This window comes from Excalfactoria chinensis, chromosome 15 (assembly GCF_039878825.1).
Source record: "Excalfactoria chinensis isolate bCotChi1 chromosome 15, bCotChi1.hap2, whole genome shotgun sequence".
Lineage (NCBI taxonomy): Eukaryota > Metazoa > Chordata > Aves > Galliformes > Phasianidae > Excalfactoria > Excalfactoria chinensis.
In genome coordinates this window covers 11,023,833-11,036,608 of record NC_092839.1, presented here as the reverse complement: position 1 = coordinate 11,036,608, position 12,776 = coordinate 11,023,833, and the positions used below count along the sequence as shown (strand labels likewise).

The window sequence follows — 12,776 nt, the reverse complement described above, 5'->3', positions numbered from 1 at the left end:
TCTTGAGTTCAAAATAAAAGTCTTTTAAAAGCACATGTATATATAGTGCATCTACTGGCAACACTTGAAAGAAAAAGTTCAGTTGATGGAATCTTCAAATGCCTCGTTTTTGTCAAAGGAATGTGCCCAATTCTGCGCTGGCTGTGATAAGGGAGAAGTGACTGCAAATTGGCCCCTCAGTGCTTATTCGTTTCATTTGCATTAGGCTTCCTTTCATCTACTGAGCAACCGCCCAAATAAATAACATAGATCTAATTCATCCTTCTTTAGTAACGTAATGCCACAACAACACCAGCATCCCCCCAAATATTCCAAAGTTTAGGTCTCCACCTGCACAGGCTACTGGGGAGGAAGGCAGTTGGAATGGAGCCTTTCTGGTGGTTCACTCTGATAAAGGGAAATAATCCAAGAACCAGTTTTCCATGTTTGAAAACGTACGACTTGCTGGATTTCTTCGCTTAAATCCCAGATTCTGGCTTTGTTGAGAAAGTAGTTTGTGGGATATTACAAAATAACCAGCAGGTATCAGACACTCAGCTGTCAGATAAGAATCTCAGCCTTCCGTTGTAATCAGCAAAATTGTGACTGGGAATGTATACAATCCCTGCAGTGCCATAAGCCCGCAATAGGCCGGACCTTCTGAGCTTGCCTGTGCAGTCACAAACATCTGCACATTTCTCGGCCAGGAGAGTGCAGGGAGATGGAGCTGCTGTGCAGGGGCAACAACTCCTGAGGGGGGAGGTCCGGTCCGTGAGCCCCAGAGGGGAAAATCCTGCAGCAACACAGCTCTTCCCTCGCACCCAAACTGTTACATCCATTGCACATTTTTCAGGTGCTCTGTATTCTGACCCTGCCATTGCTTTGCATGGCTTTGCCTGTGATGGGGCTCATGGTTCCGCATATGAACCTTCCTCTTTCTAGGAGGTTTGCTTTTCAGCACATTTCATTCAGATGACTGTTTATTCTTTTGCTAATGTAGTGTAAGGCTCCAAGAATCATGAATATTAAAGATCAGTAAGTTGATTAGTTGATTGCATTCCTCCGTAGTTCTGCTGGTAGATGTAAAATGTCCTCAAGTGATGGCAAGTTCCAACTATTATTCCAGAAATGTCCTCAGAAGACATATATATATATATAAATATACATGTACAGAGTGCGTGCGTGTGTGTGCATGTGTCCCCTGTACACTTCAGATGTTGGTGGCCAATGCTGCAGGCATAAACTCATCGAAGAGGTTTATTTTCAGTTTAATTCCCACCCACCATCTGTATTATACAAGAGCAATGTCTGCACAAGATAACAGCACTGGTGCCATCAGCAGCACCTCGCCCTGCATGCCACACAGCAGCTCCCGTATCGCAGCACTGGATTCCTGACACTGAGCCTCTTGGTAGGGCTGGGCCACCCAGCTCCTGAGTCAGCCCCTAACAACAGCATTTTCTGTTTGTTTTCTGTTGGCTTTCTTTCTTTCTTTCTTCCTTTCTTTCTTGTCTTCAAAAGCAATTTTGCAATTGCAGTTCTGGGGTAAAAGATCAGCTGTCGTCATACACACTCTTCACATCGCATTGGTATGAATGGAGGGAGCACAGTTCATGGCCTGTGTGTACCATTATTAAAAATAGCACTGAGATGAGATTATGGCATTTATGAGTGTCTCCCAAGAAGCAGCAACACAGCTCATCTGCTCCAGCTCAGCCTCCAGCCACCGTCTTCTTGCTGGACTGCCAACATGGGAAGGAGCTTTCTGAATATTAGACACGCTGGTTTAATTGCTTCCCCCACTGTAATATTCTCAGTGAAATGGCTTTCATCTCACAGCTGAGGACTAATGAGCAGAATGACAGCTGCTGTTTTCTAAAGAAACGTTCGGGGTTTGCTTCAGCATGTTTCTGCATTCCCTCAGGTCCTTCTGTATTCCCTGCGTTAGGTTTTAATGCAGCGTAACGGTCTGAGATTTCTGGGGATATGCAGTTCTGATATTCTTGTAATTTAATTGCAACGCTGAGCTGCAGGGACTGCTGTACTCGGAGGTCAAAGCAGTGTTCACACCAACAGGAGAAGCTTTACACCACATGTCTGATTCACTTCTCCTTTTCACCTGTCTCAAAGACAAATGATTCGTCACAGAGCGCTGAAGTATCTTCATCTTCTGACTTGGGCCAACCTTTAAAGACCTTTGGTTACCAAAAGCTCCTTTCTGAGTCGAAGAGCAGGAGCTGGGCTGAGGTATTTTATTTCTTTAGCCCTTCTCTTCTGCAGTTTCTTACAAGTATATTTGTGTAATTAGGGGGCCTGGTAGTAATGCTGTTAAAATACAAGTGGGCACATTTATTGTTTCCTCCAAAAGGAAACAACCAATCTCCAACAGTTCTGGTTTTCCCCTGTCTCAGCTGAACATTTACTGCTTTATGTAGCTAGCAGATTGTGAGGCTGAAGTTACTTCCTTTTTCTTTTTTTTCCCCCTTATTTCTTTTTGTTAAACAACAACAAAAAAAAAGCTCTCCTTTCTCTACACCATCACTGGATTTTTTCAGGATCTGGGCAGAATGGGGAACTTAAACTCAGCATGATGTTTATAGTGCCACACAAGCTTCAGCAGGAATGATGTGCAGTGCTCTTTATTAACATCTAAAAAGTCCCAGTGGGATTATAATTACTGCACAGTAATGAACAAATAAAAATAGCCAGATTAAAATGTTCCGAATATTTTGGGTGAAAGAAGCAATGAGTTTTAACCCTGACAGCCAGGGGAGGAGCAGACTGCCAGCACCAAGTGTGCTGGTAGGGGAGGTACTGGTAGGGATTGCTAGCACTGAGTGCTCATCATTCATGGTATTGAAGGTACTGGGCTGGTGTAAGTAAACTGCTGCTGGAGTATTGATACAAAAGCATTTGAGGATTCAGAAAGTCTTACATATAGCCATTCTTTTGCCTTCCATCTGCACGATAAACCTGGACTGGCTTTCCTTTGGGGTGCTGAAGGACACGTTAGAGGCCGTGGCCGTTTCAGGTACATGAGCAGGAAAGCACTACCAGCCCTGCTCCCAGCCCTTCTCAGTCAGACTTGTCTCTCCTGAATTATGACTCCCAGCTACTGATGCTGTATTATTTTATGAGCATTTTTAGTAGCTCTCCCAGCGTTCTTTCAGTTTTTTTTTCATAAGTTTTACTGCCACTCTGCTGTGGAGAGAACAATTGGTAAAAGGGGAGGATGGAGGCAGCTGCACCGGTGCCAACCAAGCGAGGTGGCCAAGGCAGCTTTGGCCCAGGAGCTGTAATAGAGTCAAAGCTTGAGGTGATTTACAACCTCCAAACCTGGGTGAAGGCACAGTGCCAGCCCCCCACAGCCTCAGCTGCACTGAGGTCAGCCCTCAGCAGCCCCGTGCCAGCAGCAGAGGACCAGCACTGCGGGCGCTGGTGGGATGGGAGCAGCAGCACTGAGAGGCTGCAGCCCGGCAGAGGGAACTTCTTGCTCACTGGAAAGTGGATTGGGCAGAGCAGGCAAAACTCTAAAACATGGTGCCCTGTGAGATTGTCAGCCTGAGCAGCACAGTGTTATTCCCTCACATAAACAGCCTCACAGGCCGCGTGCTTGCTTTAATTATTATTTAGAGGGAAGCAGTGTCCTCTCTCCCCCCTCTCCTCTCCTCTCCTCTTTTTTTCTTTTTCTTTTTCTTTTCTCTTTTTAAAAGGAAGGTTGCTTTTAAGAGCTTGCCATGAAGATCTAAGTTAAAGGATTTTCTCTACTACAAAGCCCGCATAGTTTCCCAGGCCAGGTGGGCCTGATAGTACTGACTGCATGCTGAAAAACCTCATCCCCACCCTTCAGGCACTTTAATTGTAAGCCTTTCCAGATACACTGGATAAACACTGTCAAAATGAGCCTGAAAGGGCTGCTGTTGTTGTTTTAGCCCTTAAATAATTATGAGTTTGTCTGTCTAATTACAGCGTAATCTTCTTTAAGCTTTGACTGTTTGCAGTGTCTTTTAAACGAGGCAGAATCAGAAACAGTCCCATTCGGCACATTTACACTGCTTGGAGAAAAAGCAGCATTTTTAACTTCAGTAAAAGTTGATTCAATGTGCCCAGAGAGGAGCCGTGCTTGGAAGCGATGGCAGTGAGATAAAGAAGGGGAAGAATAGCAGGCGACCTCCGAGACGCAGCAGAAACTTAATACTCCACGGATACAATTTTTCAGACAGTTTAGAAATAGTTGAAGGTAATTTACGGGAAGGCTTGAGTGACAAAGCGCATTACTTGAAGTGCCTTTCCTTCACTGGGCACTTTCTAAATTCTTTCTCTTTCATTTCTTTACTCTCTGGAGACTTTTAAATCCAGTGAACCAAAACAACACTTTGTTTGTTGGTACAGCGCGGCGCTGGCACAGATGGCAGACACTGCACCTGTTCCAATAAAATGGGGAACTGAGAGATAAACCGTAGCACTCATTAACAGGGATCCGCTGAAACGTGAACAGTCTGTATTTTGAATCTCTTCCAGGAGCAAAAGGAGAAACACGTAAACAGACCTTGCTTTCGTCATCGTCAGCTTAAGATTAATTTCTTTAAATGGAGCTTCACGTTTGTTTCATGTACAAAGTGCCAATGAAACGATGGTGATGCTTGAATGTCCTTAAGAGAGCGGGTGATTTTCTTTGGCTACACCTATTCTTTTAAGCAAAAACTATCTGTGGCAGTTTTAATCAGGGGATCCTCCTCTACTGCTAAAAAAGCAGCTTTTTTTCTTTCCGTGCTTTTTCATGCTAAGCAAGAGCACAGTCTTACTACTGAGTCCGTAATGATGGAATAACAACATAAACAAAAGCCCCTCTGCTCATCTATTAGTCACTAACATGGGGGGGTAGGGAGGGAGGAGTGGGCAGAGAGTGGTCTGCAGTCTGCAACAAAACTCACTGCTAAATCGTTTCTTGTCCTGGCATGGGGAAAATGCTCTGTAATATCTGATGGGCTGTTAAAAAAAGCTGCAATGGGGAGAAGCATGAAGTAATAGCTAAGGAAAGGATAAATGACTTCACGCATTCGCCTCCACCATCAGTGTTTGTGCAGTTGTTCAGCATCCCATATATCTCTCTTTCTCTCACACGTACATAGAAGAATTAAATGCAAAATGTCATGAAAATTGCTAAGTATCATTTAGTGCTGGCAGCCCCGCGCTGTAAAGCCATTTATATAAAGCTGTGGTTGGCAGCTCGCACTCTTGCATGGGAACAAATTAACATTGGCATTCCAAACACAGGAAAGTAAGGAAATTAGAAACACAGTTTATATTTGGCCAGTGCTTTGAAATACTGTACCATGCTACTGATGTCAATTAATGAGAAGCAGAATTTTGCGGAGAGGGTCTGGTTTTGAAACACATTAACACACGTTAAACATGTTTGCACAGGAACTGGATTGGAAGCATCTCGGTTCCAAAACAATAAAGCAATTACACTAAAACTCGAAGTCTCAAAGTTGCCATTAATTCAATCCACTCAGTCTGGATCACTAAAGGATTTTCACCGACTTCATCATGAAGTCGACACAAACGTGCAGCGCTGCAATTGGAATTGGTTCTTGTTGCTACCTGCGCCTTCCTCTTAGCAAAAGTGTTTACCAACCAAGTCTTAAGCCCTTCTGGTTTTACACAAACGCCAAATAAGACCTGGATGGCAGCTTATCTCCTGGCACAACTCCACTGCCTTCAATGGAATTCCTCCAGCACGGAATTCAGCCCCGCAGTCTTTACAAGGCACTGTTTATTTGTACTGCGATTCAGATATTTTGATACCAGGAATCTTTCATCGCTGAAGTTTCTCCATGTGAAATATGTCTTACATTAAGAAATATCGGTTTCACATTTTTGTCAAACATTATTTGTTCAGTTCTGTTTGTTGCAATAGATGGGAATTCAGCTGTAGTTCAACAACACAAATTCAGCTAATAATGATAAGCAACGACTAATAGGAGCTCGTTCCTGTTTTGATTGTTGGCGGTAAAGGAAACCTCCCTCAACAACAATGTCAAGATTAGGAGAGAGAACTGTTTGAAGCTGTAGCAGAAACTACTGCATGCTCATTATTTCAGCACAGGGGCATTTCTTTGGCCCAATTCTGTTCTCAGTTGTGCTAGTGTAAATCAAGCGGGAGTTTAATGGGATTACTTTGGACATACAGTTGTATAAATGGGACCGCAGGGCCAGCTCCGGTGGAATTAGGACCATTTACACCCAATGAAGCCCTAGCCAAGAATTTTCTCTCGGGTTTCCATTTCCCAAACACGTGCATGTGCAAAGCTTTATCCACATGATCAGGCCTAGCGAGCAGCCCCATTTACTTCAAACATTTGTAGAATGGGAATCTCCAGCCTGAAACTAATTTTAAAAGCTCCCTCATTTCTAGAAATTCCTTCCCTTTAGAAGGGAAACAGGTATGTATCTAATAGCTCGTTTTATGTATCTATGTCTGTAATCAGCTCAAGTGGATATTTTGACCCTTTATCTGCCTGCTATCAGAATTTACTTGTGCTCTTGCTCAGATGACTTCATCCATCATTGCAACGTCTCGCTGGTATTCATCAAGTTAGGACGATTTAGATGTGTAAAACTAAATGTGTTATCATTTTAACCACAAATTAACAGTTTCTATATAAATATTAGCATTTCCTCACTTGGTCCATAATGGCACTAACAGCATATTTGATTTAAACTAATTAAAAACAGAGGCTCTCGCAATTTAATATATTGATTTTACCAGTGGGACTTAAATCTTTTATAATAAGTGTACACAGCTGCACCACTTGCCCACCGCCACTTTTAAACCTAATCCCTGCATTCCTCCTGACAATAACATGACAGGATCCACACATCCCAGTATTAGCCTTAACCCCAGTGACACTGCCAGAATGTATTAAACTAAAACATAGCAGTGTCCTGTTTAAAAGGAGCCTGTCAACAGCCCTGACTGGGCTTTAATAGTTATAATCTCTTTTTTAATTAATGTTTCCAACCTGTTGTACGACGTTCCATCGCGCATCCTTCGCTCCAACCCGAAAAAGCGTTTCAAGCTCATTTACAGCAGAAAACCCTGCTGCTGCACAGGGGCCCTTCCAGCTGCCATGCAGGAGGGCAGCGGGGATGTGGTGCTCTAAGGAGGAGTGCTGCATGCTTTGCCCGTGCCCAGCTGCTCTTCCAGGCACACAAGACCCTGCCTCTGGCTCGTCTCCTTCAGAGCACTTCTGAGCAGCAGCGCTTTGCCTTTCAGACCACAGTCAGGGCTGGGGGCTTCCCCTGCACACAGAAACACGAGCAAAGGGGGACTATAGCCTCAGCTTTATCCCCTTGCTCCTTGCAGCAGGCAAGTTGAAAAGGGATGAATTGCTCCCTGGAGCTGGCTGGGTGCACAGAGGAGACCTGCCGGCTGCGTGCTGCACAGGCGGTGCTCTGCTGTGGTGATGCCAGCTGCAGGCCTCCTGCCGTGCTGCTCCCATGGCACCCAGTGCTGCATGCACCCACGCTGCCTGCAGGGCGTACCTGCTTGGGCAGGAGAGATACATCAGCACCGGGCGGAGGGGAGAGGAAGCCGAGGGCTCGGCCTTGTGCGTGGCCACAGCCATGTGATGGCGAGCAGGCATTCGGGGCTAACATTTAATCTGCTTTGTTTCAAGTGGGAAATATGTGAAGATCAAATAAGTTCAAATCCAGGTCAAATATCCTTGAAAATCTTTGATTTATATAAGCAGGAAAATGAGGTTTAAAAGAAGTGATTATGAAAGGGTTACTAAAAACACAGCTGTACGCGTACTCTTATATCTGAGGCTCTCCAAAGAAAAACTGTGTGACATCTATATTAACCTTTGGCTGTACACCAACGAAGGCCTGTAGTGAGCTGGAATGCAAGGCAGCCCCTTCCAAATTTTAACACAAGCCAGGTTACAGCTGCAAATGCCTGCAGCCCGTGCTCACTTTATAAAGTATTCCCCGAAGGAAATTTTTTAACTGTTATAGAATCTTTTTCTAATACCCTACAGTGTTAAAGCCTGTTATTAAAGGGCAGGGAGATGGTTCCCCATGCCAAACACTTGTCAACAAAAAGGATAGCCAGATGGTATGAAATAAAAGGAAACTTGGGGGCTCTTCAGCTCCTTCACTTACATTAACAAAAGCCACTTTGATGTGCTCCTTCCAAGAATGACTAATTCCGCCCCCCCCGCCCCCCTTATTTTTTCGCCAGGATTAAGCAACGTTGTTCATTTTATAATCAACCACGAGACAAATTAACAAATTGCACAGCACTTGTGCCGAGGCTGTAAGAAAACGTTCAGTGCGAGTCTGTTTACCAAGTCAGGATCACCCGCATGAGGACAGCTCAATTATTTTTAGACGAGGGTCTGCGTGAGGCAGAGGATGTTTACTCTTCAGCTGCTGTTTATAAACTCGAAATTAAACGGATGCAGAAAATGTTTTGCGTTTTTTCAGTGCTTAAAATGGATCCGCTTGTAAACTTCGTTTGGACGTGGGTCTGAAATGGAATCCCAGCTAATGAAATTGCAGTAATAAATTGTGTAAAATTAGACAGCAATTAACTGACTGGCTTCGTCAGACCACTGTGGCTAAACTCTCTTTTAATTTACACGTCAATTCATTCTTGACACAAATCCATTCCTCATCCATCTTAGCACAGGTGTAAGTTAATACAAAATGTCGCCTGCGAATTAACTGGTTATAAATCTAAATCTAATTAATTGTCAAGATTTTACAGGAATTTTACATGCTTAGTACGAAGCTCCCTGCAACATAACCCTGAGATGGAGCACCTGTGCTTGGGTTCCTCCCTGCCAATGCCCAGTGTAAATTCCTTGGGATAAATACACACAGCATCTCCATAGAAATCAGTGTGTATTTGTGCTTGGTTTGGGTCTTTTTTTTTCTTTTTCACTATGCAACCCAGGCAGCCTTTCAGTGTAAATCTTTATGTCTGACACATCTTCCTCCAAAGCTGCATGACTAGAATAGGTAGATGGGAATATGAACACAGCAAACAAACACAAAACTACCTGTATTTGTAGATGAGCATTTGGAAGCCTGGAATAACACACTTTGTTTATTTAAATGCAGAATTATTATTTCTTCAGTCGCTTTTATTTCCTCCACAACTGAGATGAAGGTTGATCATGCGGTGACACTTCCTCATTGCAATGGCTCTGCTATAGTAATAATAGCCTACCTGTGAAACGCAATGCTCACAGAGGAGCTCTCACAAAAGTAGGACACAGTTTACTACAGCCTGCGTCCAGCAATTCAGCTCTGGTGTAAAAGGGATCACTGCAAAATGTCTCCCAAAAAGCATCAGTTCTACAACAGAGCTTCTAATTTTCCCTGGATGTTGTGGCACACTGTACACATCAAAGTAGGTGTTACATTTTCCTATATACATGAGTGGCCGGGCTAATTCATTCTAACATCCCTAAACAAGCCTGTCTTTGTCCTGTAAAGATGAAAGACCAATGACTATAATGGGATGAAAGGTGTGCACAGGGATGAAGAAAAGCTATTACGGATCTATGTCCTTTTTAAACTCGCCCTGGCATGCACTGTTGACAAGGGAACAAAACAGCGCAGATAAACCTCAGAGAGGTACCTTGCTGGTAAGGATCCCACCTGTCTTGTTTAAAGCCTTTGGGTTTTGCCTGCGCTCTTACATCTCGCTGACCGTGCTGACAGTACGTTGCATAGGGAACGCTTCCAGATTTCTAAGCCAACTACAAAACACAACAGGTCGAAATGGGTCCATCCACCATCGCCATCACATCACGTCGGGACACGGATTACTGAGTGTGCGCAGTTCATAGGGGCACAACCCGCCTTATAGGAAGTTCTTACTTAGACATATCCCTGTTTATTTGCTGTTTATGGATGGGTTCCACTCTAATCACAAACCATTTGTATTCAAAGCAGTTTGGGACCAGCATATTAACTCCTTTTGTTTAACCCTTCCACAGGATGCAGGGAAGGCCTCTCCTGATGCCAGCAGTGCAGGACGGGAGCGCCGTGCAGCCGCAGCTCTGTGTACCAGCACAGAGCTGCATGTCCCTCACTGCTACTTACACACTTGGTATGTGATCTGCTCCACTAAAATTCTGTGCATTCCATTCCACTGAAACTCGCAGAAGTGTGAATTTTGCTATGCTTGTTTCCACATCCTTTGTCTTCTGTGCTCTGGGTGTCTGTACGTCGTGTATGACCCAGGACCCACACAGAACAATGTTTGCGAGATCACTCTTATCTCTAAAGCCAAATATTTGACCACCATTCATACTTTTGGCTGCTCAAATATTTGGTTTTAAATGTATCATTGCTGACCAGCTTAAGTATCTAGCAGTGATTAGGCAAACACAATAATTGTAAATGGAAAGCATCAGCCCTCCCAAAGAGCACCGTCCCTAGGCCAAACATAACTCAGAGAGTCCTGCTGCAGAGCTTATGGCATTCAATGAGGAGGTGCAGCTTGTGCAAATCAGAGGTCTCACACAGCATCCCATGTAATGGAAAACGTGCGTTGGGATGGCTGCAGTGTCCAGTAATTACTGTTGTTTGCCATTGAGCTTTGCAGATAGCGACACTATGAGCTCTGGGATTGGAGAGGTGGAGGTTTATGCTGCCCCTGAGCCCAGAGACCCAGTGAGGCATTAACAGGTTTATGGGTGATAAGAACATCTGCGATCCCCAGCGGGTTACATGCTGGCGATGCGCTGCTCTGCTCTCGGGTTGGGACCAGTGAGTGGATCTTGTTTTGGAAATGCTACTTGCGTTGTGTCGGGTGTTTGCAGACAGTCTGCACATGTGGTGGTTTCAGCGCTGTGTATGGTGAGCTCTAAAAGCAGACAGAGTGAAACATGGTCTGTAATTATATATTGAAAATAGAATACTTGCCCTGATGGCATTTTACTCAAATCTGGCCAAGTCAGTCCAAACGGGTGTGCAATCTACAGCAAGCAAATAGAAGTCAGATTGGGCTGTAGCATCCAATTAGAGAGGCCTAGCGAGCCACATACAAAGCATGCCAACTTCTTATCATTTGCATAAAGCCATCCACATGTGCTTGGGAAGAGAGACAAGTTGGTGGCACTCATGGAGGACAACAGAAAAAGCTGCAGGAGTGAGTGAGGATTTATTGCGGGATGCTCCCAGGCCATTGGGAACACGCTGGGAGCCCCACGTCCTGGTGGCCCCGTGTCCCGCAGCACCGTGAGCCCGCAGACTTTGTGTCCTCCTCAGTGAGGATGGACACGGCTGAGCCCAGCGGCTTAGCTCCTACCTGCAGGGCTGCTTTCGGAATGATGGCACGGAACCATCCGGTGGAGAAGCCAGTAAAGTGCTCGGTGGGTCAGTGTGCGGGTGTGCCGGGACAGCAGCCAGAGACCTGGGCACGCACTGTGGCCTCGCAACCACCACGCCATCACCTTCCAAGGACCCATTCCATCACCTTCCAAGGATCTCTCCCGCCCATCCTCACCACCCATCCCGCCACCTGCCCGCAGCCCGGCCCTGCCCCGGCCCCGGGCACTCACCCAAGTTGACGAAGCTCATGACCATGTCGGCCTCGGTGAGGAAGTTGCTGTCCTGCAGGCTGGCCAGCGGCGGCCCCTGGGTGCTGAAGATCGGCTTGTAAGGGTAGGAGAAGCCCTCGCCTTCCTCGGCCGCCGCCCCCGCCGCCCCCTCCTCCACGGACATGGCATTGTAGAGGTCCAGCATGAACATGGGGGCCGAGTTGTGCTTGCCGTGGAGGTGCGGCCGCGGGCGGTGCGGCAGGCCGAGGATGGAGAGGATCTCCCGCTGCATCTCGCGGCGCTCGGGGCCGCGCAGCCGCCGGTGGATGAAGCTGGAGTGCACCTCGTTGTCCAGCGTGAAGTCGGCGAGGACGCAGCGCAGCCAGAGGGCGGGGGCGGCGGCGCCCAGCACCAGCAGCCAGGAGGCGGGCTGCCCGCGCCCCGCCGGCATCGCGGCGAGGCGGCGGCGGCGGCGGCGGCGGCTGGGGGGCGGCGCGGGGGGCGCGGGGCTGCCCCGCCGGGGGACGCGCCCCTCCGGCATGCGCGGCCCCGCGCTCACGGTGCCGGCCGCCGGCCCCCGCGGAGGAGCCGCGGCCCGCTCATGGCCCGGCGGGGGCTGCGCGGCGGCCCCGGCCCATGGGACGCCGAGAGAGGAGGAGGGAGCGGAGCGGAGCGAGAGCGCTGCGTCCGGGAGCGGAGCCCGAGCGCCGCGGTCGATCCCGCACGGCGCGGCGGAGCCGTGTGCGCTGCGTGCTCCGCGGAGAGGCAGCGGGAGGGTGGCTCTGGTGGGAGGAGCAGGAGCGGAACCCAACGCGCTCCTCTCTCGTCTGCCCGCTGCAAACCGCTGGGGAGAGCAAAGCCGCGCTGCCGCCGGGAGGGGGAACGGCCGACGATCAGGTTGCTCGGCAGGACGTGTGCTGCTGGCTCGGGGCGAGGGCGGCCGGTCCCGGCGGTCGCATTAACGTGGACGTGATGAAGGAGAAGACGCCCCGAGAGGGAGGGAAGGAGGGGAGGAGGGCGGGCGGTCTGAGCGGAGGCAGAGTTTGGAGGTGCGGATACGCCGTCAGTGCGCGCAAACAGAGCGCAGCAGTGCCCGGCCGGCGCAAATCCCGCGGCTCCCAAGTAGTTCAAACGCAGCGGTTCGCACTCGCGCGCATTTATGCAGCCGGGGCGATGGACTCGGCGTCTCAGAGCCGCAAACCCAGCATCGCGCCCGTGCTGTGCACCTTC

The 12,776-nt window shown here is 47.8% G+C and overlaps 1 protein-coding gene across 1 annotated transcript in view; it reads right to left on the bottom strand.

Annotated features, from left to right (window-relative positions):
* Positions 1 to 12,087, bottom strand: part of BMP7 (bone morphogenetic protein 7) — a 38,079-nt gene extending 25,992 nt beyond the window's left edge. The window contains exon 1 of the mRNA XM_072350060.1: positions 11,568 to 12,087. Coding sequence (XP_072206161.1) covers positions 11,568 to 12,087 — 520 coding nt within the window. The remainder of the gene's footprint in view (positions 1 to 11,567) is intronic.
* Between the last annotated feature and the right edge of the window lie 689 nt (positions 12,088 to 12,776).